Source organism: Anarhichas minor, unplaced genomic scaffold (genome assembly GCF_050575085.1).
Source record: "Anarhichas minor isolate MPS153535 unplaced genomic scaffold, ASM5057508v1 ptg000058l, whole genome shotgun sequence".
Classification (NCBI taxonomy): domain Eukaryota; kingdom Metazoa; phylum Chordata; class Actinopteri; order Perciformes; family Anarhichadidae; genus Anarhichas; species Anarhichas minor.
Window position 1 is genome coordinate 3,934,267 of NW_027466504.1, and position 27,646 is coordinate 3,961,912.

General features: G+C 45.6%; 1 protein-coding gene across 6 annotated transcripts in view; it reads left to right on the plus strand.

Moving 5' to 3' along the window:
• thada (THADA armadillo repeat containing) overlaps nt 1-27,646 on the plus strand; it is a 97,545-nt gene that overhangs the window by 59,381 nt on the left and 10,518 nt on the right. For 2 of the 6 annotated variants that reach the window (XM_076076818.1, XM_076076819.1), the window contains exons 30-36: nt 2,948-3,051; nt 7,475-7,557; nt 15,567-15,955; nt 20,664-20,788; nt 24,474-24,546; nt 25,585-25,735; nt 25,955-26,077. In XM_076076818.1, the coding sequence (XP_075932933.1) occupies nt 2,948-3,051; nt 7,475-7,557; nt 15,567-15,955; nt 20,664-20,788; nt 24,474-24,546; nt 25,585-25,735; nt 25,955-26,077 (1,048 nt within the window). Of the gene's footprint in view, nt 1-2,947; nt 3,052-7,474; nt 7,558-15,566; nt 15,956-16,181; nt 17,689-20,663; nt 20,789-20,942; nt 21,113-22,121; nt 24,449-24,473; nt 24,547-25,584; nt 25,736-25,954; nt 26,078-27,646 lie in introns of those variants that run through there. The other 4 variants (XR_012947529.1, XR_012947530.1, XR_012947531.1 and 1 more) reach the window with 4 other exon arrangements.

A 27,646-nucleotide genomic window follows, 5' to 3' on the forward strand; every position in this document is an offset into this window, starting at 1 on the left:
GATGCCCCTATGGACCTTGTTATAGGAGGTAAAGATCAGGAGAAGTAAACATGAAGTGTAATTATGAATACTGATGTTAAATTAAGCTATGATGAGTTACTGTCTGTGCTGGATCTGTCCCCGTTGTTTTAAAAAGCTAAATAAGTTATTAGCATGACGTCATCTTGCTAGCCAAACCTGTCTGGTGTACAGTAGAGAAGCTTCGCATGTACTACTGCTTCCCTTTCCCGCTAGTCTGCTGTCTGATTGTGGGATCAGGCTGATCTGGGATCAGCTCTTTGGTCTGCAGAATCTCCGCCAAAGTTCTCCTCTCAAACGAGACTTGGAGGAGTAGTGCTCGCGCTGGCGCTCGCGCTCGCCTGTAGAGACTTCTCCTGACGAGAACGCGCAGCTAGGGGGGCAAAATCTTTTTGGCCCTACACTGAATCTATTTGAGGGCGCTGATTGGCTAACTTGTATGTCACTCATTTATATCTTTAATCAGCAATTGGCTAAACTGCTTCATAGACCCGCCTCTTTTGGGCCAAAACGATTTAGCCCCCCTAGCTGCGCGTTCTGAGACGTGTCATGCACACAGGCGGAGAGCACGAGCAGACGAGCACACAGGCGGAGAGGACGAGCAGGCAAAGCATATATTTTGCGCAGATATCATATTTTCATAGTTCCATAGTTCAAAAACACAAATATTGACAATTTGTATAATTTATGATTATTATCATTTTTTTTTTTTTTTTTTTTTGTGTGGCTCAAGGTGGGGCCATGCCCCATTGCCCTCTATTGACCAGCCGCCACTGGTAATGATGATACATTTCCTACAGGTGTAGTAGTTGTAGCCGTACTAAATGAAGCACGGTGCCTCATCGTGGTACTCGGAACAAACGCCAAGAGAAAAAAAAATGTGAACTTTAAACACGATTAAGGAAAAAAAATATCCTGAAATTTGATGAACAAAAATGAGGCTGCAGCAGGTCTGTGTGCTGCAGCCTCAACGTCTCCCATTCAACTCAATCCAATCCCAGCGTCTCCTCCCTCACGGGGTGTAGTTCTGTCTTTCGGGAGGAGGAACAGAGAGGCGGCCTTTTTTCTATAAATGTTCCGGGTTTCTTCCATGCCGGGCTGGATCGAGCCGGTTGAGCGTCCCAAGCAGGGACTTCCCAACCCAGTGGGTGAGGTGTAGCTGTGGAGAAGGGACTGACACTGGAACCAGTGCTGGCAACAGTGCCGCCCTGTGCTTCTGAATGACTCAACTAATTTCATAACTGGATGCAATAAAAACTCAACACAACCACTGAGGGCCCTTTTTTTTGGTTTGTAAGCAACAAAAACAAACCAAGTTAGACGATTCTGAGACGCCAGAATCCAACATGTCGCCTCAAACATGATTGTTGAGTTTAACGCCACGTCGGACCATTTGTTGACCACTAAGATCAACAAATGGACACATTAGTACGCACTCCAAGGCCGCATGTCACATAATGTCCTGTTTGGTCGCGTACTAGCAGGTTCAAGAGGCCAGAACACTCTTAGAATCATTTGATACTCCCTTGTCAAACACAAGATGCGATCATTGTTTCGATGGATTGACCTGGGAATCTGCCAAAACTGTCAAATGAGATTTAGGTAAGTCAATTAGAAGCTCGGCAAATATTTGCAGAGACTAGTTCAAGTGTGACCCGTCCTTAAGCTCCAGTTTTGTTTTTGACAGCGGACTTTGAAAGGTTCAATATTGGGTTTGGGAATCCGCTGCAGTAGGTGAGGAAGCCCTCAGAGGGGGGACAGCGAGAGGGAGATGGACCCGGCGGGTGTGGAGGCTGTTTGGATGAGCCAGTGGGTGTCGCCTGGGCGTGGAGACGGCAGGAGAGGAGAGAGAGAGACCAGGGGCAGGCCAGGACCCGGTGGCCAGGCTTGGTGCTACGTGGTCGGCCTGGTTTTTCCCCCACGTTTCCTTCCCTGTGCTGAGTAATGAATGGCTTCCTACTGGTCTGTGGCCGTGGCCCCGGCTTAAAGAGTATACTTACCAAGGCCCAGAATACACACCCCAGCCAGCCAGCCAGCTAGCCAGCGTCCTGGCCTCTGAACACTCCCAACCACCAGTCCACCTGCTACGAACTGGCTCCGTCACACGCCGTCACATCAGCCGCGACGAAAAAGAATGATTCCATCTTCAACAGGGGGGGGAAACATCCTCTTTGTTTTGGGGGATAATTCTTTAACATTTTCCTGTCACCATTACACACTGCATGGTCAGGGCCTGCGTCCACATAGCAACATAGCATCTTTTTTCACTTGTTCCCAGTGAGGAGAGCGCTACAATTTGGAAAATCTCTGAACTTTTCAGAAAAGCGCCGGTGACGTCGCTGTAGTAAATTGAGGAGAAACTTGTTGTGGCCGTCTATCCTGAACATTAAATGATGTCATTTTTATTGGTGAGACTACTGTGAAGTGTTGACGTGCTCCTTCCTTGTTGAGTGTTTGACTCAACATTACATTTTTAACCAAGGGTTTTATTTGTGCCGAGTTCGGAGGGACTCCTCTAGATAAAGCGGTAAAGACTCGCTCAGACTGAAATCTGAGATTGATCCTTCAAACTGCTAATGGAAGTATATCTCACACAAGACTGAACTCTAAATAGGTACATACTTAATTCCAGTAAGATCTCCAACTCTTACTTCACTGTACAGTAAGATGTTAGGGTGAAATTATGTAGACAGGCAAACGTATTGGTACCTACTGGAGATTTAGAGTTTCTAACTCTGACTTTCATGTCTTTGGACACTTGGAAAACTCGTTCATCCAGAAGGAACCCACAGGTAGACCATGCATACTCCTGCACACCTCAGGGCCTCTCTTTTTTATGGACATCAGCTCGTGTATAAATGTAATAGATGACAGCGCTCACATGTATGTCGGTTCAGGAGTGTGTAATTGTGTATTTGTGTGTACGCAGGTGCTGTTTCTGCTGCGCTCCTACCAGACCGACTCGCACAGACCCCTGCCAGCAGGAAGCGGCATCACCGAAGGCCTCCATCGGCGCATGTGGCTCGCCTCTCGGTAATCCTAGACACACACACACACACACACACATGCACGCTCACACAGATAAGCATCCCTCCTGCCCTCCCGACTCAGCTCACCAGAAGAATAGCTCCTTGTCTCACCGTTCATCCCCTCCCCGACCGTGTCCGCTTCATGTCCTGCCCGGGCTTCCATTTCAAAGCGACCGCCTGCTGTCCCATCCGCAGACCGCCCCTCCCATCCCCCTTCTACCTCTGGCCCTCTCTTGCTCGAGATCGAGGCCTCAAGATTGGATGCAGATTACCCCGTCGGCCCCCTCCTGCCCGGCTGAGGTCAGGCCCGGGTCTCCAGTCTCCACCGTGCTGCGGCTGCACGGCAGATAGCGCCGGGGTCGCCGGGTTAGCAACACTAGCCCTGCTAGCCGCACTTGGTTACACTGATGAGCCTTTATTAAGATGACGAGCCGGATTCTTGTTCACCGGAGCGTGCCCGCCGCCCGTCCGTTTGATCATGCAGAGCCCGGCACAGGTCAGACGAACCTCTGTTTTTGGAGAAGAGAAAACGCTCCTTTCCCTTCCAGAACACCACTCATTCGAAGCGGCCACCGACCAAACAGGAAGGAATGCATTGTTCGTCTGGTCTGAGTCAGCGTCTCTGTTGTTGTCATTTTGGTCTCCTTCTGGCTCCAAGAGGGTGACGCGTTGTAGCGATGGCTGCAGACACGCGTGTTGCTCACTGCAGTTGGCTTTGGCTTTGTGGCGGTAATGAAATTCCCCTGCTGACGATACTGCTTTAAGAAAAAACAAATATGTATGAAATTGTCATCCAACAAAAAGTTGGAGAGAGAATGACAGATATATATGACGCATATGTTTCAATATCAATGTGGCCTCAATATTTAGGCAGTAAGTGGTATTTTACTCAAGAGCATGTTGGGAAAAAATAAAAATCTGATGAGTCAGCTGCCCTCATACAGTGTCTAATCTAACAAATTTATCGATTTTTTCTGAAGATTCTTTTAATTTAATATTAAAAGAAGTTTGTAGACTTGATGACTGATCAGAAAAATACCAGACCTCAAATTCAAAAAGATGAATTTTACCACCATTTATCATAGCAACCCTTTCCCTTCCCAGAATCAGTATTTTAATTAAGCACTTCACATAAAACTTGAAATGATGATGACATGGATTCATGTCATCACTGGAGGAATATCAGTCAGGTTAATGTATGTTTGTATCAGAGTGGGCAGTCTGTAAAACCGGTGTGTAACGTTGGTTAAAGCCACTTTCTCGCTCACACATGACAGTTAAAGTTGACAGAAAATATGAAAAAGGCTGAATAACAACGTGAGAAGTTACCATGATGGTGGAGAAATGACTTTTAACTTGGGGACGATAAAGAAACCTTTTTAGAATCTCGTTTAAGATGCTACCACTAACAGTAGTTGATAATCCTGATACCACATGCTTTGGTGCAGACGTTAGTGCGACAGGCAGTATGGACATTTGAATTATTATTTTGACTAATTTACAGAAACATTACATGCAACAGTCTAGCGGCTTCCACCTTCTCGTCCCCTCTCTCTCAAACACACACACACACACACACACACAGCGAGCGACACAACGCTCAGTCCTAGTCTCTGTAATTATCTCAGCCAGAGACAGATTTAGTCATTTTCAAAATTCTTATTTTTTTAATCTTAGCAGAATATTCTGCCTCAATCCATATTTGTTTGCGTTTTAAAAGCAACACTTTCACTGAGGTCAAAAAACGGTTTACTCTCCCGCACACACCTGTATCAACGGAGCGGTCTCGCAGCGATCTCACAATACGTCACATTTATACGACCACAATAACACAAGATCAGACGTTTGCAATCATGTACGCAACAATAAGGTGGTGAAGCGTGGACCCGTGAGGACTGTTATCGTGGGCGACCAATATCGCGTCCGTGTCGCCCGCCTGCGGCTGTTGGGTCCCGGTACCGACCTCTTCGAACTTCTCCAGTGTGTCGTTTGGACTGTGATCAAATGATTGAGCTTGTTACAGCCTGTTTCAGGATGTTACCTCACGGTCTCTCACACACACACACACACACACACACACACACACACACACACACACAACCCACTTCACTGGACTCTTCCCTGACCAAATATGTTCTCACTTTGGCCACACACACACATATTCACAGACACACACTCTCCCCCAGCCCTCTTCCCATGCTCCATCGTGTGTGTGTGTGTGTGTGTGTGTGTGTGTGTGTGTGTGTGTGTGTGTGTGTGTGTGTGTGTGTGTGTGTGTGTGTGTGTGTGTGTGTGTGTGTGTGTGTGTGTGTGTGTGTGTGTGTGTGTTATTAATATCCGAGTGATGACAATGTGACGTCAAACTCACACACTGTCTCCCTTGTTTTCTCACACACACACACACACTCTTGCGGGCTTTCACAGAGCTGTGGTCATACTCTTGATTGAACACACTGAACACACACTTCACACGGCCCACACACACTGCTCCACTTAAGCCAGTAGATATAACGCATTAATGTCAACATTCACAAATAATACCATTGGGATAATTCTACATTGTGACTGCAGGCTACTTAATGACTCGGTTATTATATTTATGAATATGGAGTAAATCTGTTCTTTGCTTGTTTCCACCATGTAGACTGTAAGTGAGTTAATCAGATCTGGGAACAGCTGGAGGCCCCTCATGTGATGGTCCCTCACTCTGGGCCGCAAAATGAAAACACACACCGCCGTCCTATTCAGCGAGCTGTTGACCCAGTAATAACAGTGACTTGTTGTTTGGGCAGTCAATGACTCATCTGTCGGCCAATCACGGCCACATGCCCCATCTAACGGGAATCACGCTGAAACCATTATTTTATTAGTCAAAAACATTTAATGTGACTCTTGTATCTATAATACAATAATCTGTAATAAACCGGGAATGCCTTAATGAGATGAACAAATCTCATCTTCAGGAGTGTCCTGTCCCAGATCGGCTGACCCAATAATGAATTACAGAATATTACAGTAATGCAACATCACATTAAAACTGAAATGTTATAAAACCATTAACTTTGTTGGTTAAGGTGTTCAAGCCTCAGCCTGGATCCTATTAAGTGCTCACAATCACTTTGATCAATATTGAGATCGTGCTTATTTATCACGAATATTTATTGATTTTAGGCACTTTTACATTCAGATAAACCGAGCACGGCTTCACCTTCCATGCTACGCTACGTTCTTATTGATATACATATCGGGGCTGCACGATATTGGAAAAATATCTATATGTACGAAAATGCAGGAATATTCACCTAGGTTTTTGTGGGCTACGTTTTTAACTTGAATGCATCATTGTGGTGAAAATTAGGAGGCTAGATAAATGGAAGTGAATAGTGATGACGCGGGGGGAAAAAATAAGTCAATGACCCTTCGGACAGCCTACTTCCAGCACCCGTCAACCCAACATCTTCGGCAGAGATGGCCTCATCTGACCCAAAAAAAAGATTTATCTACACCGTTGTTCCCGTTTTCAATAATTTACGTAATATATTGAGAAAATGACTTAGTGTATGGGAACTCATGAAAGAAAAGGCGATTGTGGCTAAGTGGATAGCAGGGCCGTCTTGCAATCAGAGGGTCGGTGGTTCGAACCCCGGCTCCGCTAGTCGCATGTTGGTGTCCTTGAGCAAGACACTTAACCCCAAAATTGCTCCCGTAGCTGTACCTACGGTGTAGAAATGTGATAGACTCTGAATTGTAAGTCGCTTTGGATAAAAGCGTCTGCTAAATGACTGTAATGTAATGTAAAAGAACGATTAAAATGTATTGCTGCGGCACCAAGAGTCGTGGTGATTAAAATGTTTGCGCCAGTGAAACTGAAGTCCGGAGCCCTGTTACCTGGCTGCTCGTAAATCCACCTCCTACTCCATCCGTCTGGGTACAGTCGAGTTAAACTCACTAAAGTTTACACTAAAGACCGGTTCTTGTGAAACTAGAGATACAACCACAAGACCCAATACACAAACCTTGTGGGGAGAAAGCGCCGGAAAGCAGCTCATAAATGAAGCTTGACTTTTATCTACACAGACAGAAGATAAGAGGTCTGATCAGGAGGAGGGAAATGACCGGAGCCCTTGAGATCACAACAAATCACAAACCAATAGACTCCATTGAGCTCAACATGTCCGATGACCTAATTCAGCGGCTTGTGGTGAGACATGAGCCTGTTTGTGGAAGAAGTCTCCATCAGTGATGTTGATGGAGGACAGATAATCAATGACTGCAGTGTGAGGTCTTCAGCTTGATAAATGGTTTTGGAACATTTTTTCGGGGCTTTCGTTCTAAAAAGTTTCTTTCTTCAATGCAGAAGGAAGTTTAAAGGCACAACAAAGATGAATTTGATGAAATGTCAAAAAAGATTTGTTCTTTCTTTGTAGACATAATGGCTGCGAGGTGACCAGAGGAGCCTTTCTGGATGTGTTGGTGTGCCTGTGTGGGCCAAAGATCAGTCTCCTGGACGGTGAGTAGTCGCTCAGGTTTCAACCTGAAGCAGGATACAAAAACAACTCTTTCAGTCCGACGTGTTTGTGTCACATGGTTACCAGATGATCAGTAACTATCGGGCAGCAACCTCTGTTTCTGAGAAGTGAAGCCAGTGCGGAAGTGTTCTCTCTCAGCTTGCGTTGAACCGTATTTGTGTTGCTCCTAGCTCACTATCTGGCAACCCTTCCTCTGGCTAAGACGTTCAGCAGTTACTGCCTCTAAAAGAACACATGGTGCACTTTATGACGGTGTGCTGTGTGTCGAGCAGAGACTTCAATGTCTGGAGTTTTAGACCAAACGGATCAGAATGCAAATCTTACAAATATTTCATTAACATTAAGTCAAAAAGACAAAATAGGGAATTAAGTAAAAAAAAAAAAAAAATCATTAAATAATATTTTATACATTATAGGATAATAATTGACCATATCATGGTAAATCCTCCAAAAGTAATTGAAATATACATACTAAATGAAAACAATATCGACTGATGACTTCATTTACTTTATTCAATTTAGAAATAATCTCATATTGAGAGGAAACCATTGAACGTGGTCTCGTTTGTGCTCACTCTTGTTTTAGACTTGATTGGGATTTAGATGATCTTTTTGCTGATGTCAGCCGCTTGCTGGAAAGTTGATCAGCTCAGCAACTGTGTTGCCCCCCCGCCCCCCGAACCGAACCCGTGAATACTTTATAGTCTTAACAGACGACCCCGCCGCAGCGTTTGCCGGCGAGGCTGTGCACCACGCTCTCCACCTCTCCATTTAGACTGATTGTTGACAGAAGTCAGCCCCCCCCCCCCCCGTGTGTGTGTGTGTGTGTGCGTGTGCGCAGACCGGCTGGGGGTCTCTGCTGTGGAGGAATGTGAAACCGAAGGCGAGCGATCTCTGACAGATGGTGGGATTGTGCCTGTGACCCAGTTTATGATGGAAAAAAAAGAAGAGAGAGGAGGGGAGGAGGGGGGGCGCACTTATGTTTTCGGCCGGCCATGTGCTGAACACATGTCGGTCTTGACAGTGGAAATACCGAAGATTTCTCAAAACAAGCCCGTTGATTGAGCGCCCGGCCCGGCTTGGCCCGGCTCTGCCCCTTACATAACTAAATAAGCACCCTGAGGCTCACACACACCTCCAGGGCCTCTCTATTATTATCACCAGTCGCTCTTTAACCTCTCGCCCTCCTTCGCTGGTCCGTCTCTCCATCTCTCCTTCCTTCCTTCTCATTTCCTAAATCCCTCACCCTCTTTCCTCGTGTGTAACTGCACCTTTCAAACAAATCACAGTTATACAAAATAAATTCAAATTAAGCCACAGGTTGGGCAAGTTCATGCGAAAAGCATCACCAGGAGTAAAGGAGGTGACCAATCAGCCCCCCCCCCCCCCCCCTTTTAACTGGCACCCTGCTTCAAGTAGGAACTTTGCATTTACCAGCCAATTCCTGTCGGCTCTGTGTGAGCGCCCACATTTCTCTGCCTCGGCCCTTTGATCCACGCAGACTCATAAAAACACCCCCCCCCCCCCCCCCCCCCCAGTCCGCCACTTCATCTCAACCTGCGCCAGTCTTCTGTTTCTTTTGCTTTTCAGCTGTGCCAGTAAAAAAAGAGCTGAGCGGTTTGGTGTGAGGCAGGAAAGAGGGTAAGTGGGGGAAAAGGAGACGCGTAAAAGTTTAAAGTATTCGTGAATTAGCTGGAATCTCGTGTGTCAGCATTAGTGTGGATGTGAAGGTAAAATGTGGTGTGAAGTGAGTCACTGCTCCTCTGACTGAGAATCTGTTATGAGCACTGATTCATTTCCTGCTAAATCTTCTATGTTTGTGCTGAAGAAAAACACTTTAGGTCAGAAACTTCATGTTGTAAATTTTGCTGCATTAATTAAATATTTTTCTCAAGTGATGTCACTCGAGTCGGCTTTGGTCGGGGCTGAGGACTGCTAGATCATAAATGAGGCTAGTGGCTGCAGGCCACGTTAGCCGATGCTACCGCAGCACAACCGCAGCCTGTATATAAGAAGTGGACGTAGTCGTCATGACGTCACCAAGTGCTGTGCGGACTGCTGTTTTGAAGCCTCGAGTTTGGCATTTTGGTTGTCGCCATCTTGGATTTTGATCTTCGCCATCTTGGTTTTGTGCAACCAGTGAAGGGAAGTGACCATATTTGGACTGCAGAGGAGTAACGTAGAGATGCCGTATACGGCACCTGTCAATCATCGTGTAGCCCCGCCCTAAAGCATCCCCTGCTTTATGGTCTATTTGACTCTAAATGGACCATAATTTACTAAATGAACATCATGCTGTATTGAAGAAGACTTGAAACTAGAGACTGAGACCATAAACTCATGTTTACAATGTTTACTGAGGGAATAAATCAAGAGAGAAGTAGTCATTTTCTCATAGACTTCTATACAATCAGAGGAGTCGCCCCCTGATGGACAGTAGAGAGAATGCAGGTGTAAGAAGCTTTGCTTCACTTTTCAGAACCGGAGGTTGCCTCCTGAGCACAGCACACCCGGATCAGTGCTAAGCTAAATCGATGGAGATGTCTTTTAAAGGATAGCTGTGGTTACACAGACGGAACGTGTTAACTCAAGAGAGTTATTGGTTGCTGTAATCCTTCATGAAGCGACGCCTTCGCAGCGTGACTACACGCTCCACAGTCCTCGTTCTGCACAAAGATACATTGTGAAGTTCATCTCAAAGGTGCTTTAAAGCGCTGAGAAGCAGTGTTTGTACGAGTGCATAACAAACCCTAACCCATGTACATAAGGCTGATGGTTTGGCTAAAATCAACCCACAACAAATCCCCAGCAAAGGTCAAGAAGAAGACCGTAAGCTAGCAAACGTAAACAAAGCATTACTTCAAATATTTATTAAAAATCTAATGTTTTATTAGAAGAAAATGCATTTAATACTATTGTGAGGCCTCCAGGATGCACTGAATTTGTTCTTGTGAGAAGCTCTGAATGTAAATATTGTTTTACAATAACAGCACCTTCAAGCTTATATGAGGCTAAAAAAAGAAAACGTAGCTATCTTGGTCCTGGTGGCGGTAACGCTCTCAGCGGACATACATGTGAGTGTTGTATTAAGATAGACTCGACCTTTCTTCACACACACAAAAAAGAAAAGTGTATTACCATAATTAGGCTTTTGGCAACTTTAGCGCCTGAGACTGATGTTGATCTTTGTCTTCTTGGTAAACCATCGCAGTCCCATATTTACACACTGCTTTCTTTTCACGCCAACCCGCTCCAATTCAATGTCAAGAGAAGAAACTTTGTACTCCTCCTTCTTCTTCTTCTATGAAATACTACAGGAAACGCCGGTCCACGTTTTACGCCCCGCGGGTTCCCAACACGGGGGTCAAGGCTCCCGGTGGGGTCGCAAGATACATCTCGGAGGTCGGGAAGAAAAGAATAACCTAAATGTAGATTTGTTCTTACCTTTCTCCAAACATTCTGAACCTCTCTACATGATCAGAACTCTGCTCCTATTCAAACTAAGAGTTTAGTTGAGCTTACAGCTCATAGACACACTGGGTCCAAACCACTCGCGCCTTTAAAACACATCAGAGGAAAGTATTTATAACATGTATGATTGATATTGATGCAGTATTAATATTCTAGCACAATAAAAAAAGCAGACCTTCGGTCTGGAGTTGTCCACTAAAACACTTTTCATTTGCACTTTTCCCTGCTGTAGATGCCGTAGAGGCCGTAGAGGCTGTTGTCATAATTGTTTGGCAGACAATCGGCGGCAATGCGGGCAGCAAAGTAGTAAAAGTTCCACATGAATTTAGGAATCCAAGAGCTACTGGGAGACAAAGACGTCATTTTTTTCTAAAGCTAGCTGTTAATTCTATCACTTTTAGGACAACGTGTGCGTGTGTGTGTGTGTGTATATGTAGGGACAGAGTTTTTAGGGTAATTAGAGGGAGGAACCTCGGCAAATTGTAGAAGGAGGTCAGCTCTCTCACACTGTGTCACACACACACACACACACACACACGTAGCGTCTGGGGTTTGTTTTTCACAGTTTGGGTAATGAAGGTGGAAGCTGATGTGAAATCCAGCTGTGTGAGAGCACGTGCGAGTGTCCTGCCAACGTCCTAGCTCGAGTCTTCACTGCCAGCTTCCAGCGGGCCGCCGCCACCGCCACTAATGGGGAACCAGCGACACACACCGACACCCAAGTACACATCCAGAACGCTTTAGTTTTCATCACAATCCAAACTCTTAATTTACTCAATACAACACATTAACACCTTAAACCATACGACCTGTTCAAACAACACACGTGGTCTTCTACTCTGTTTTAAGCGACACTTCTTTTAAAGTGGTTTATTTTGGCGCACTGACCCTCCGTCCTCTATCCAAACGTGGTGCCGTGCCCACCTTACCCTACTCCACCACCTGGCCAGGGTCATTTAAGCCAGATGTGCTAGTTACATTTAGTTTAGATATTTGAGCTAAGCTGTAAAACGCGGGTTAGCTCAAATCTCCCCAACACATGATCCTCAAGTGAGGACATGAATCTAGATCTCTAAAGCATCACTTTATTGGGTTTCTCCATTATTCTACGTCCCATCTGTTGGGTTGTTTTCACAGACTTCAAAGTCCGACTGTATTTTCATTTTGGGCGTCCACGCGGGCTAACAACACCGGGTTAACGACCGGTTCTTTAAAGTCTGCAGTTCCTCGACTAAAACATGACAACTGCACGATGGAAATTGGGAGCATTTCTATTGCCTCCACATTGCTCTCAAGCGAAAGGTACTAGCAGCGCTAGCAGTGCTAACGGTGCAAACTATAGCAACAGTGCTGACAGAGCTAACAGTGTTCACCTGCGGTGTCGAGTTCAAAGTCGATCGGATGAGCGGTTCTCGTTTAGTCGTCCCTTTCCTGAATGGGAACTCACCACGAACGAAAAAATACCGTTTGTAACATACCGGTTTTAGCTAGATAAGAGGTGAGGCTAACACCAACTACTTTCCACTTCATCCTCAGGGGAGCATAAATGCCCGGACCAAATTTGAATGGCAATCCATCCGATAATTGACGAGATATTTCAGTCTGCGCCGACGAAAGCTGACGACGGCATTACAGGAAAGGTCAGGGATCAGCTGTGTTTCTTTAGCAGTCTATGGATCTCTGAAACAGGATTCAGACCAGTATACATATGTAAACTCCTCCCCTCCTGCACCCACACCATCAGCTATTAACGACCCCCAGTGCTGCTTAGCTGACACTGTAATCCACTGAGCCGGGCCTCATCCCCGGAGAGTGTCCCGAAATATATAGAACAGCAAGTGTGACTTAATGCAGTCTGGACGCGGTCCAGGTGCAGGTTTGCACACGAGCAGCATTAAGACACAAGTGTTGTACTTTCAGATTTAAATAAACACAGCTGTGGGGGGGGGGGGGGAACAATGGCTGTTTATGAACGGGCATGAAAAGTCACATTCACATGAACGCCTTTCATTTGCAGGAGGGGGATGGCTGACCCCCCCCCCCCCCCCCCACACACACACACACACACACACACACCTCCTACACACACACTATTCTAATAGAGGCCATCATAAAAAAACAGCTTTGCATCCCGACTAACGATGCTTTTCCTCTTTCTCACACTTATTTCCTCCCTCATTTGCTCTTTTCTTTCAAGTTTTCGTCTCTACCTTTCTTTTCCCCTCTGTGACGAGTGCATGTGTATTCAGTTGAAAGAAAGTATTAGTTGGGGCTCCTTGCATGAGTTGCTTCCCTTTTTCCCTTTTTTTTTTTTTAGCGGCTTTGTGAGGATTTTGTGTATGTTATTTTTGCGAGATGCACACAATCATGAAGTATGAATACATATGAATGCATCAGTGTGTGACCATCTAATGGGAGCCTGCTGTTTCTTCAACCCTTTGACACACGCACACACACACACACACACACGCACACACACACACACACACACACACACACACACACTCTGCATTTCCCTCTACTCCACCGTGACAGGCAGCCGTTTTCTCTTTGACACGCTCCCATTCTCCTCCAGTCATCCTCCTCCTCCTCTCTCTCCTCCCTTCATCATCGGTGCCATTACTTTGCCCCTACCCCCCCCCCCCCCCCCCCATTATAACCATTAGGGTATGCTTATTTGGCCCCGGACCCCTTTGAGGATCAGGTTCCATGGTAACCTGGCCCCGTCTCCACGGTAACCCGGCCCATCTCTGGAGGAATGCTGCGTTTCCCGCTCTTTTGTCAGGTCCTCGTTGTGAGCGGCGCTGCAGGGCCGGATTGTGTTGCACCGGGTTTCATAAGCTGTGTGTGTGTGTGTGTGTGCGTGTGTGTGCACGTGCGCACGTTAAACTAATTGAGTTGGCTGTCAAAGCGGAGTCTGTGTGGAGTCTTGGAGTAATACTGTAGGGAGGAGCACAGCTTTAGAATGGCATCGGGTTACTCTATAGTTGCCCTGCCTCTGGATTATACTTATATTTCAGTGTGTGCGTGTGTGTGCGTGTGTGTGTTTATTTGTGCACCCATCGCTCCCCAAGGGTGTATGTTCACAGGTGGCTGGGTTGGCACAGCCATGGGCATTTCCAAACAGACACTGACGCAGCCTCTCCTATAAAAGTCAAAATAGAAAGGAACAGACTGGCTTCTGGCCTGTTGTCTGCATCTGTTTGTGTCACAAAGGACTGTGCATGTGTGTGTGTGTGTGTTTAGCTTGCAGGCTGAAGTCTGAGGAAGTTAAGCCACTGGGAATATTTCATTAAGCAGAGTGATTCAATTTTTTGGCATAATAGACTCAAAATGTGCTAAAACTTTAAATGTAAACCGGGACGATTTATTTCAGTTTTCCTAGAAGGCAGACCATAAAAAACAAAAAGGCTCTCTGTCTAAGCTCGCTCTGCTGGAGCGCTACGTTGATGTGAAGTGTCGGGGAGAAGTGACACGTCCAAACCGACCGAGTTAGGCTCATTCAAACCAAACCAGAGATTCTAAAGACATGCAGCATGAAATAATGCTGAGATAACATGATCGATATTTATGCAAAGCAGCTCTTTAAGTGAGTCTTGATCCAGACAGTGCTTCTGTAGAAAGTCTATAAAGATATCCTGAGAGGCAAATGAGAAAAACCTAATTCTGATCTAAATAGTTTTCTCTCATGTGTTTGTGAACAGATGATTTTTATACATATATATATTTGTACGGATCATTTTGGTTTGTTGTAACACTCGTGTTGTCTAGATCGGACTCAAAGCTTTCATGTTAATGTCTCCATTACCTCCAAACACGAGCTACTGTGTGTTAGCAATAATGTAAAATACTATTTTGCCACCTGTTCCACAGATGAAAAAAATAGAAAGATTATCCGTTCAACTGTTCTTCAGTCATAAACACAGGAGATAAAAACGATTTATATCAGACTAAGAAAACGGACCTGATTCTTTTTTTTTTTTTTCTCGCTTGTCTCTCAGGATCGAATGGAGCTTCTTTAAGTTTGTTTCAAACTTTTGTTTTTATAAAAACTGCACTCTAGGCAAAATATTAAAGGCTTAAAGGGACAGTCCCCCAAAATCAAAAATGCATCCTGCCTGTAGTTCATGTAGGAACTGTGGCTGAAAGAAAATAGTTCCTCACGTGAAACCGCTCACAACGAGGTCTGTGGATGATCTAGAGAAGAACTGCTCATGACGTCTGGAGAGACTTTGATGTTGAGTTTATTAAATGTATTTTGTGGAGCTTTAAGCCTAAATGCCATGTAGCTCCATTATAATGGAGAGAAGGCAGACATCTTTACGGCCGATATCTCCAATACTAGGCACCTCACACCAAAACAACCTAGACTGATAAATAGCACTACAGGTAAGAGGACAAATATGTGTAATATTAATATCCCTTTAAATCCTTAAATAATGAATAACTAATAAATGAATAACCCTAAAAGCGTGTCCTCATGCTACACTGTCGGCTAACACGTGTGTCTGTTTGTCAGACTCGGAGGTCGGTGATCTGCGTCGGGAAGCTCTGTCCGTCCTGATGGCCTCTGAACTCGTCACCCCCGACTCTTCCTCCACGGCCCCGGGGCCCGGCGGCACCCAGTACCTGCTCAGCCTGGCCCGCGTGGCCCTCAGCGCCAGCGTGGAGATCCCCGAGCTCTGGGGGGGCCCTGGGCCCGCGAGCCGCCTCCTGCGGTGTCTGCTGCAGTGCCCTCAGTACGAGGTGAGGGAGCTGGCACTGGAGGGGGTCCTGAGGAGGCTGCAGGAGGAAGAGGAGGAGGAGGAGGAGGAAAAGAAGAGGAGACCCGAGTGGCTGGACCAGACCACGCTGTCAAACCTGACAGGCCTGGCTCTCCACGAGACACACCCCCAGTGTCTGGCCAAGGTGAGACCACACACACCGAAACATTACAGGAAGTGCATTTGTTATGCATCTGTATACGTGTCTGGGTCATTTTATTGATGTGTGTGTGTGTGTGTGTGTGTGTGTGTGTGTGTGTGTGTGTGTGTGTGTGTGTGTGTGTGTGTGTGTGTGTGTGTGTGTGTGTGTGTGTGTGTGTGTGTGTGTGTGTGTGTGTGTGTGTGTGTGTGTGTGTGTGTGTGTGTGACAGCCCGTAAGCACCATTACTTTCAGAGTCATCACACAATGAGGAAGCCTCTCCAAAAACTATCCATCACCATTTCAGTGAACCACGGGGACATTTGCCCGCAAATTGATTTAACGTCTAAATCCATTTTGCAGAGGCTTGCGTGAGAGGCTAATCGGTTGCCGAGGGACATGCCAAGCGCACTGGCAGCGGTGCTCTCTCCCCCACTTACACACACTCCTGAGAGGTTTGGTCGGCTTCCACCCTTTAACAAGTTTTGGAGGAGGTAAACGCAGCCCGTTTCCTGTTTGGGGACAGAAGGCGTCCATAAAGCGAGGACCGGCAGATCTGTGCTGTTACTCCACTCGTTAACACTCCTCCAGAGCCGACGTGACTCAGCACTGCTGTGTCTGTGTGTGTGTGTATGTTGCCACGCTGCTGCAGACTTTTCATACGTGTTGCGTTTCAGCTTCTTCGTTTCTTTGTATGCATGCGTTGGGCCGTGCGCTCTCTGCCAGGCGCTGCTTCACAGGCCAGCCGTTAACGTTTAAAGCGCCGGGCCCCGTTAAGTGGAGCCTGGCCCGCGCGCCAAGGACACGCCGGCCCAAACGGGCCGGTTGCCACTGCTCGCCCTGGACTCCAAATGAAGCATTCTGGGAGAGGAGCAGGAGAGCAGCAGTGGGCCAAGGACATCGTGTTGGTCCGCTATCCTGCCCAGAGAGGATGCTTCCAAAGTCTGAGGAAGTCTGTTTTCTTCAGGCCTTATTCAAGACACGTGTTGAAGGAATCCGCTGCATCACAGTACTCATATGGGAACGATGGAAGCCTGAATCACGTTCTCAAAATGTAGAAAACATTCAGTGCATATAAGTTTGTAGGGTTTGTGTTCTTTATTCTAAATCGCAAAACCTCAGTTTCTACTGACGCCACAGAAACACTCCCTTTAATCGCTGTCAACACAATGAGATTATGAATCAAGTGTAAATCACATTAGGAAATAACACCGGGTGTCAAAAATCTGTTTTTTGACAGAAGTCAAGTGGCTACTTGAGTGAAGCGTTCACTGTTAACAGTGCATGTTATCAGAGCACACCGGGACACTCTTCATTAAAGAGGACATCTCAATACAAATACACGGAGAAGCTCTGTTAACGGTAAAGAACGGTTAGATATGATCAACCACACACTGGGGCAATCAGACGACGGTGAAAAACAAATGCACATTTAAGGGGCAACAGGTGATCTAGAAACACATTGCTCTATCTGCGCAATGCTGTTGTTAGGCCTGTTTAGCTCTTCGTTCACGGCCAATGACGGGGTGGAAAAATATAACAAAAAGTCCAATAAATATAAAAAGCTGCTGCTATGGCTGTCATATATTTGCTTAATTTGACTCTATTAACAATTCATTTTAGGTCAACTTTTTCCCACTCAGATGGCACCGATATCTGGTCCGGAATAATGAGGCAATTTGGTGTTTTGGATTTATTAGGATTTTCTGACATTGAAATAAAAGTCATGTAGTAAGATTTCATCTGGCAAGCTCTCTCTTTAGTCACAATCTCTTCCATGCTTTGGCTCAAGAGGCCAGTTAACATCAAGTGAAAAGCAGCAACGCCTGGAGGCTGTCCAGGCTCAAAAAGACTAGACAGCAGCGCTGTGCAAGCTGGGTAACTTTTATATTTAACGCTTTATGTGTGTTCATGCAGGGTGGGCCTCACTGTTTATTTGCATGCTACAGCTACGGAAGTCTGTACCTTGAGTTGGCATCTTTTCCTGTGACCGTGTATATTTGAGTACGTGGGCATGCCGAGCGTGTCGCAAGACGGCAGCTCATTAAAGCGGCCCGTTAAAAGTCAGAGGCAGCGGCGACGGTCGGACCAGCTGGGATTCAAACCGCGTGAGCGTTTCAGTTCTGCAATAAAGAGAGAGAGTGAACAATGACACTGGCTTGGCATGTCTGGGCCCAGTGATGGGTTCACTCTCATTGGAGTTAAGAGGAGCAGATGGTGTTTGTGAAACACTGTCTGAAACATACACAACGTCCACCACCAAGTATAATAAGCTGCTGTGGTTATTGGTGCATCGGTGCCCTTTTCTTTTTCAGCTTACTACGCATTTGTATTTGTTCTTCAAGTTTAGTTGTAGTAGCGTTGTAAAAAAACTAATATTTGGGAACATTCAGCAGCTTCAGATGATATTTGTTCATCTAGAGCAGAGGTAGCCAACACGGTGCCCACGGGCACCCTGTCGCCCGCAGGGACCACGTGAGTCGCCCGCGAGACATGTTCTAAAAATAGTCCACCTCACTAGGTTTTCAGGTTCCGAATCGCGGGCGCTTCCCGTTGGCGCCAGACGCGCTGAGATGTGGTCAAACAGTCTCTTCACATATATTATTATTATTAAAAGGTGATCTGTGCAACTTTGTTATTCAGGAAGTTTGTATCAAATAAGTAGCCCTTCGTACTACTCGGTACCCTTGAAGTAGCTCTCAGTTTAAAAAAGGTTGGTGACCCCTGATCTAGAGAGCGCATTAAACCAACCTGTCTGTGCGCTAGCTAGTAGCTAGCTAGCTACTAGCTAGCTACTAGCTATAGCCACATTTTTTGATCTTGATTTCATTTATTATTTATTTTTAAATACACCATAGTTAAATACACCATAGTTTAAATACGCCATAGTTAAATACACCATAGTTAAATACACCATAGTTTAAATACGCCATAGTTAAATACACCATAGTTAAACCTGCAATGTGGACCTGTAATTCTGCTTTTTGCACAGCCATCAGCTCCTCACGGCTCCGAATATGTTGGTGTAAATTTCCAAATAGCCGTTATTTGTATGAACTAATCTCATATTGGTAATATAAATGGTTAGTTTCTCGCCTGAAAAACGATTCTAACCTGATAACAGCCTTTTGTTTATGATTTTGACTGCTTTGTGGACAAGTTGTAGATGGTCGGCCAGAGCACTTTGTTGTCCAAGTATTTGCAGCCACGCCTCTCGTTTTGTCACCATGAAAGCTGCAGGGTGTGTTTGAGACGGGGGGAGCCCGTCAGCATGCCGACTACGCTTGCAGGGAGAGGACACGCACCGCTGTCGCACACATTGACATTGTATAGTGGACGCACCACCCATTGGTTTTTGGAATGCTCCCCCGTCGCCATCTTGTTTTTTTGCAACCAGCAGTGATACGAGAGGGTAGAGCTAAGTACAACCGGACAACAAAATGTTACAATTAACTGTCATGAACTGAAAACACTGTGAAAGGGTTAAAGCTCTAAATGAGACCATCATTTACTAAATGAAAATCAGGCTTTATTGAAGAGGATGTCGGGTCATGTTCTCATTGACCTCTGATGGCCACTACAAAGAGTGCAAGTTTAAGGTCTCACGTCAGCGCATCACATAAATATGGCTCATATTAAAACTCAACCATGCTCCACCATGTTCACCAGCTGGTCTTTAGCACCAGCTTTGTCCGTCTCTCATTTGGCGCTGGGCAGGAAGGGTACGGCGAGTTTATCAGGGTTTTTGGTGCTAAAAAAACGCTTCCTGCTGCAGCTGAAAATAAGGATTTTTGAGAGTGTAGCTTGTGAGCCGGAGAACCCCCCCAAAAAAAGAGCTTGACGATGCTTCACAGAGCTGAGAGAAACTGCAGAGTTGGTTGATAATTCTGCGGGTTTGTTACTACAGCATTAGCGACCCTTTGACATTACACATAGAAACGTATTGTTTTAAATCAGAACAACGGACGAGCGGGTAGGAGGTCTCCCTCGCTGCCTTGTCTTTTTATTTTACTGCTCACACTCACAAATATACAGTCACACACACACACACATGTACAGATATTTACGCACAGACATCGCATGCGCCCGCTCTCCACCCACACACACACCGATCCTATAAAGCAAGCTTTATGTTAAAGCTCTAATAACAGGCTGGGGGCCTCGAAAGAAATAATAATCATCGAGATGTGCAGCAGGAATGTCAACATGTGTTCCCGGCTGGATGTGTGTTTTAAAAACGGGGTCTCACGCCGAGGCAAAACTTGTCCTTTTTCCCCCTCCTCCCGGAGGAGTGACCGGCCAAAGAAGAACAGCGTGGGAAGGATGGAGAGGAGGGGGTAAAGGAAGCAGGAAGTCAAGTTTAGGAGGTGAAGCTAAAAGGTTGCTAGCAGTAGCTTAAAGACGAGGAGCGTGTTACTGCCTGAGTGAATTCTGCACGTCTTCTTTAACGCGTATTACATTTGTGTACAAGGGGAGAGCGAGGCAGCTGTGTGCCCGTGGTTAGCGTGTGCGTAGGGAGGATCTGACCGGTGGGGTTAAAAATACCGTCGGGGGCAACTTGCCAGCCCACGCTGCAGAGAGAGGACACCAAAAGCTGTGTTGATGGACGGCCTCTGAGGCAACTTCCCTCACCAGTAGCTATTGAGCGTGTGACTACATTAACGTCTTATTTCTTTACTCCTTTGACAATCTCTCTGCCTCCTCCTCCCCTCAGGTCCTCGCGGTGTTTCGTGTGTTGAGCTCCCGCGGAGAGCTCGAGTGGAGGGACGGCGCTGACATCTTGTCCCAGGAGGAGGCCCTGCTGCGCCTTCTGGCCCTGGCTCAGGATTCTGCTCACAGGTCAGAGAAGACAACGCGAACATGTGCAGATAATCTTCATCTTTTCAAAGTGGTGATTTGTAATTTGGAGGTGAATAGAATTTCCTTTTCGGGTGCTTAGAAGTGCAGTAAGCGAGTAATTTGGGTGAAGCAGCCCTTTAATTTGACATTTTAGTGCAGCGGAGGGGAGGACGAAACGAAAGCCAATCACAGACCAACAATCCAAACGCTTTAACCTTTAACCTCCCATGTGATTGACGAGCCCCGGGGCCGCTCTGCTTCTTCATCCTCTCATGTCGGACTGAGGACAGACCGGACGCTACGGTGACTCTATCGCCTCTCCAGGTACTAGTGGTACTACAAGACAGGACGTGCCGAGGCTAGCTGGTTAGCATGCTCACTTCAGGAGATATCTCTGCAACGAAGTACACGATAGAAGTGTCTGACACAACCTCAACACTGTTACGTCTTCACATTCGGTGGACGAAAAATTCTGGCCTGATCTTCACAATGCCCCTTTCAGTATTGGAACCTGCATTCACAGTTTTAACCAAAACGTATTTCAAAGAATAGGATCAAAAAAGTACCATACCTGAAATATCATACCCCCTTGAATCATACAAATGTCTTGAATCACCAAAAGGTTTTACAACCAGTTAAACTACCAAAAGTAGAGTATGTGAAATGTTTGTGTTTCCAGACTATTGGCTCCATTCTGTTTTCTAATATATAGAATTCAAAAAGTTGTAGAGTGTTCTTCATGGCGTTTAGAGGAGGCAGACTCGAGGATGAAATGATTTTGAAGGTCAAAGGTCAAGATGACTGTGACCTCGCGTCCTTCCCGTCCTCTTGGATGTGATATCTCAGGAACGGCTCCAGCGAATTTCTTCAAATTTGACGCTAACGTTAACTTGCAGTCGAGGTTTTGGTGGTCAAAGGTCAGACATGGATGTAAACTGCAACATGACTGTGTGGCGGAGGTGTACAACCACTAGGCGGTAATTCAAGTTTTTAAGATCATTTTGATTGTGTCTATGCATGTGGTTGTGCTTTCTGGGCCTTAGATTATACATCGTGAACATACAGTAGGCCCTGATCTCTGTGCTCCATGAACTACAACAGACCAAAACCTGTAACTTTAATTCGTTTCAAGGTAAATGCAGGAAACAGGGCCGCTAACCGCGTGACTCCAAAACACTTTGGGGAAAACTTGCTGTCAAAACAGCGCCTAAGCAAATCCAGACCAGCTTTTCAGCCGTGATGGATGAAAGAGACACGAATGCGCTACACAACGAGATGCAACCCACTCTCCTCCTCCACCTCCTGTTGTTTCTGTCTCCTTCCACCTGTGAAGGAGCCCTCATTCGGCTGTGGCAGGCTGGCTGTCGAGCCTTCATTCAGAGCCAGAGTCCATGGAGGAGGGACATCCAAGGATCACTGGCTGCACCTTAACCCCACACCTGGGCACACCTGGAGCTTAGTGGCCTCTTTCTGCGTGGGTGCTCAGCTATCAGTGCAGTATTGTCAGCCAGCAACAGAGATGGGAAGTTTAAAATGAAAAAAACAGATGAAAGCTGATATTTGTGCTCTCAAAGGCCGTCATTAGAGCATTATTCCTACTTGAGATTATTCACACCTGTCATGCTGAAACCATTATATTTCTGTGAGAGACACTCCGTCCTCTTACCACAAACTGATTTGTGTGTGTGTGTGTGTGTGTGTGTGTGTGTGTGTGTGTGTGTGTGTGTGTGTGTGTGTGCGTGTGCGTGCGTGCGTGCGTGCGTGCGTGTGTGTGTGTCACCTTCCTTGACAAGCCGCCGCTGTACTTTTCTCCCCCCGACAAGAGAATACAGTCTTGAATCCGGATTGGATTACAAAGGCTCTTAGCCGTGTAAAGTCTTTTCCTGGCCACAATCTCTGGACCCCGGGATCCACTTTCCCTCTGAAACGGCCCCAGGGTTATGATTAGAGCCGCGGAGGGAGGGGATTGGGTTGCTGGCCGCCCTTGTCTGCCGTGTGATTAAATGGCCCCCGGGCTAATGTGATCCATAATGTGGTGGCGAGTACCAGCACACTTCTTTTTGTGGGTTGTAAGCAGCGTCGGAAATACACGAGGGCAAAGGGCAAAACTGCCCCTAAGAAATATAATTTTGCCCCTGATATCACTAGGAGAGGGGCAGAAAAATGCCCCCGAACTTTCTAAACGAATAAATAAATGGAGCGCTTCTTAATCAGACCTGTGACTGCGAGACTGTGGTCAACTCAGCAGACACTTACACTTTAGTGCACCTATATGCTGAAATTCACGGTAAACGCATTCAAACGGCACAGATCGGGAAACTACACCTAAATTGTGCGTAAAGTGTCTTTATTCTTTGATTTGAGGGTTGCTGGAAATGAATAATACCTGACTGACAGTCAATTAAGATATTTTACTAAGCAAAAACTCTGAACTGAATTTGTACCTTCAAATAGCACATTTTTGAAATTTTTAAGGTGCTATAAAAATCTTTTTCTCAAAAATTCCATACAATGACTAATGCATAAGTTCAGGACAAAAATGGGTAATATCACAATATTTGAGGTGCTACAAAAATATTTTTCTCAATAATTCCATACAATGACTGATGTATATGTAATCAAGGCATCGTTGACTTAATAATTGTTAATAGTTGTTTAAAAAATGTAATAATAACAATAAATAACAACAAAGAAATAAGAATAAATTGAATATGATTGTCTGATTTATTTGTTTTTGTTAAAAAAATCTAAGAAAACACTTTGAATCTGTAGACTACTGCCTAATAGTCTTATTATTGCCATTTGATGACAATTGCTCATATACTGTAAGCCTAAATACGTATATTTATTATTTTGAACAAAGGTTAAATGTTATTTCACAAGTTTCAAAAAGTGCCCCCAATTTTTTTTAAATGCCCCTGGATTTCAGTCAGTGGGGGCAAAAATTGCCCCCAAAAAAATATGTAAATTTCCTACCCTGGTTGTAAGTCAATACAGTTGAGCGATGTGCGAGTAGTTGATGGTTAGGTTACCGCGGAACGACCTGAGGATCGCACAATTATCTTCACACCCTCTCACTGCACTAATATATCAAACTCAAAGGGTCGGTTCATCTAAATTTATTAAAAACATTTACTCACTTTCTGTGCTTCCAGTGCTATGTTACCACGAGCCGAAAAAAGCAAAATAAATGTCAGTGAGTAGCCATTGAAGTGTTGCTCAGGAGTTCATTGACGCAGTCGTGTCGTTATAAAGCACCGGGAACTGGCTAACAGCGTTTTAAAAAAAAAAATCTAACGGAACGGGGAGAAACAAAACCACATGATTGGTCGAAGCTTCGACAAGTTATCGAAGCGCCAAAGAAATGTCATCGGCTTCCATTGAAGATGACTTGCAACCTGTTGCTCGCAGCATAAAACACCCAAAATGAAGATCTATTCGCCTCCATTGTATTGAAGAGAAGAGTGAGGTGGATGTGAAAGTCAATTGGGTTTACCAATATATAGCCCCAAATTACAATTCACTAATTTGCTTTAAATTACCCCCCACCCCCTAAAAAAGAGAAACATCAGATAGAGCCACAGAGCAGAGATCCCTCTTCAAGGACAGATGTTAAAAATATGCTAACCAAAGTTATTCTTAGACATTTGGGAGCTGGTATCAGGTGTTGGATGTTGTGTTTCAGTGTGGAGCTCCACTGTGCTGCCCTGACCCTGCTCTCTCAGCTGGTGGTTCAACTGGTGAACTCTAATCCCCAGGTAAAGACTGACTACTACTTCTACTACTACTACTCCTCCTCCTCCTCCTCCTCTCTTAACCGGCATTGAAAGATGTGTTGGCGGGCTTTGCTGAAATTCACAATTCCCAAATACAGGATGATGTTGGTTGTAACTGTTTGTGGTAGCTTAGGCTACATCCACACTTGCTACGTGTACGCCTAGTGTCCACAATCCTCCGCCGTTTTCGAACCACTAAAACGGAGACTTTTGAAAACCCGGCTGACGCCATTTTATTTATTTTTTATATAACTCTGGGTTTTCATTCTAGTCACGATTGGCGGAAACGTAGACGTTTGAAAACGATGACGCAGACCTCCATGTTCGCTTCTTGATTGGGTCTTATCAGTCACGACCTGTCCTTTCCTGATTCATGACGCCTCGACCACTAGCGGTTCATTCAACATGGACATTGAGTTACAGCCTGTTGCCGACCTTGTCGTCGATGCTGGCGGCTTTTCGTGAAGTTAAATTCTGCATTTTACAACGCCTACATGCCCCGAAACCGAGCTATTGTGGCAATAGTCCATCTGCGTCATCGACCTGCTTCCTGTTTACACTGGTATGTGCATGCCCAGTGTATGTGAATGGTCATGTGATCCATGCGTCCTCAGGCTAGTTAGTATGCACTGAAAACGTTGCTAAAACGTTCGTGTGTACGGAGATCGTTCTCGCTTCCTCTCGGACAACCTATTAATGTGGATGTAGCTTTAGCTAGCATACACCATATCACAGCATATCGCACTTTTAATTACAATTTTGATAATTCAATAAGACGGTAATTGTAAATTTAAAATATTGGCTATTGAATGTTAAAACCAACCAACCAATTATAGAAGTGCTTATGTGAGCCAATTTTCTTCCTTGTTAGAGATTTCCAAAATAAAAAGTCAACAAAGAAAACAAGAATACTGAGAGAACCATCTGATTTTCTTATCATGCTTGTAATCGTGCAGAAGGGTGAGAAATAAAAAAAAAAAAAGCAAGTCAATGTGTTTTTCCGACCGATCCACCATCTAGGGTGCGAGTGCAGTTGCTTGTTTAGCCGAGTGGGGGTCGCTGGTGTGCTCGTGCTGCGGCGAGGAGCAGCCGGTGGAGGTGAAGCTGACGGCCGCCGAGGTGCTGGTCAGCTGTACGGCCACCGTGCTGACCAGCGCGCATCTACCGCTGGGTGAGTCAGGCGACACGCAAACAAAGAAACGTGTCGCAAAAAATAGTCTTTCACTTTCTGAAACCTTTCATTGGGCAAAACTGTTATTTTGTGGATCTGATATACAGGCCTCAATTTAGTGTGTGTGTGTGTGTGTGTGTGTGTGTGTGTGTGTGTGTGTGTGTGTGTGTGTGTGTGTGTGTGTGTGTGTGTGTGTGTGTGTGTGTGTGTGTGTCTCAGGTTTGTCCACCTCACTTTCTCTGTGGAGGAGTCTGTTTACACTGCTGCAGGACGAAGACCAGGATGTGCGAGATTCGGCCTCTGACTTCATCTCTAATGTACCAGCACCTCTGCTCAGAACAGGTACACACACACGCACACACACACAATCATTACACACTAACTAACATGTACACAAGCATGGTTCTACACACACAGGGACTTACATGCTCACCCACTCAGAAACAAACGCATGCCAAAGCTGTGTAAGACGACAGTCATAATTACAGAAGCACACACACATGTGTTAACAGACACACACATAAAAAAACACCACAAACACATGGCGATGTGAAAAAGGGTCGATGACATCATTTCTTGCTGAGGGACGGGGAGCGTTCCTGTAATGAAGGCCGCTGATTTGAGATGTAAGAGCGAAAAGTGTGTGTGTGTGTGTGTGTGTCTGAGGTCTGCTTCGCTCACAACTATACATCTTATCCCCACCCTCTCAATTTTCTTTCTCTCTCAAACACACACACACACACACACACACACGCTATCTGAGGGCCGACAGCTGCCAGCTCTCAAGTGCCCCTCGCAAACTGCCGCGGTGCGACTTCCCGTCCTCGACGTCGCTCGCTTCCTGTATTTTCCTCAGCTTTCCTCCGGGAGCCGGAGCCCTGTTGTGTCTGCCGCCGCCGATAGCATCTCGCAGCGTAACACGAGACGGCAAAACATCTCTGGAGCGTCCCCAGCCCCTCGCGGCTACGGCGAGTCATGGGGGAAGACTTTTATTTACCATGAGAAGAAAAAAATCCAAACTTTTCCTTTAAAGGCAGAGCATGTTTCACGATCTGAGGGCCCAGGAAACGCTTTTTACAAAAGTCAGTTGAGGCCAAGATTTTATCCAAAAGCAATGTGTGTGTTCTATATGTGTTTATGTACTTAAGGCCAGATAAGATGTCAGCTAAAAATCCGATAGGAGCTCAACAACATGACCACGGTGGAGAGGTTTTCTCTGTAACAGGAAGAGAACACAATAGGCATAATTGCAGAGTGGGTGGAAATAAGAGAGTTGGGTATCCTCTTTTGTCCTTCCATATTCATTGCCCCTTTTGGAGATTACAGTATTGTGTGTGTGTGTGTGTGTGTGTGTGTGTGTGTGTGTGTGTGTGTGTTACTGGCACACATTCCCACTGCGGTAAAAGGAGTGACTGAGTGACTTCACTCTCCAGCCACGCCGCTCGAATGTCCCTGTTTTTTATGGAATTTCATGAAAACTGCCCCAAATTCCTGACTTTATTTCCGACACTCGCCGTACGCACAACAGGAATGTAGCGCGCAACACGGAAAGACGAAAACGAGGCGGCAAATTGGCGAGCTGAAATGAACGAACGAGCGACTTGGCCAGAAAAAAACAGTTGAATTCCTCACGTAAATGAGAAACGACAGAAAAACCTTGAAAGAAATCACTCGAGTGTAAAACAAAACAAAAACCTTCAATTGGAAAAATATGTCATCGTTGTGCTTTGAGAGCTCAAACTTAAGTGATGTTTCTAAAGTTAGATACACGGCAGTGGGCTGGGAGGACATTTTGGTGCTTGGAGAGCTTCGGCATTTTATGAAGTCATCATGAACCAACTCACTGCTGTCTTTAGGAGAACATGTCCGAGTGTGTCAAAGAGTTCTGTTAAAGTAGAGTTTCTTTCTCCT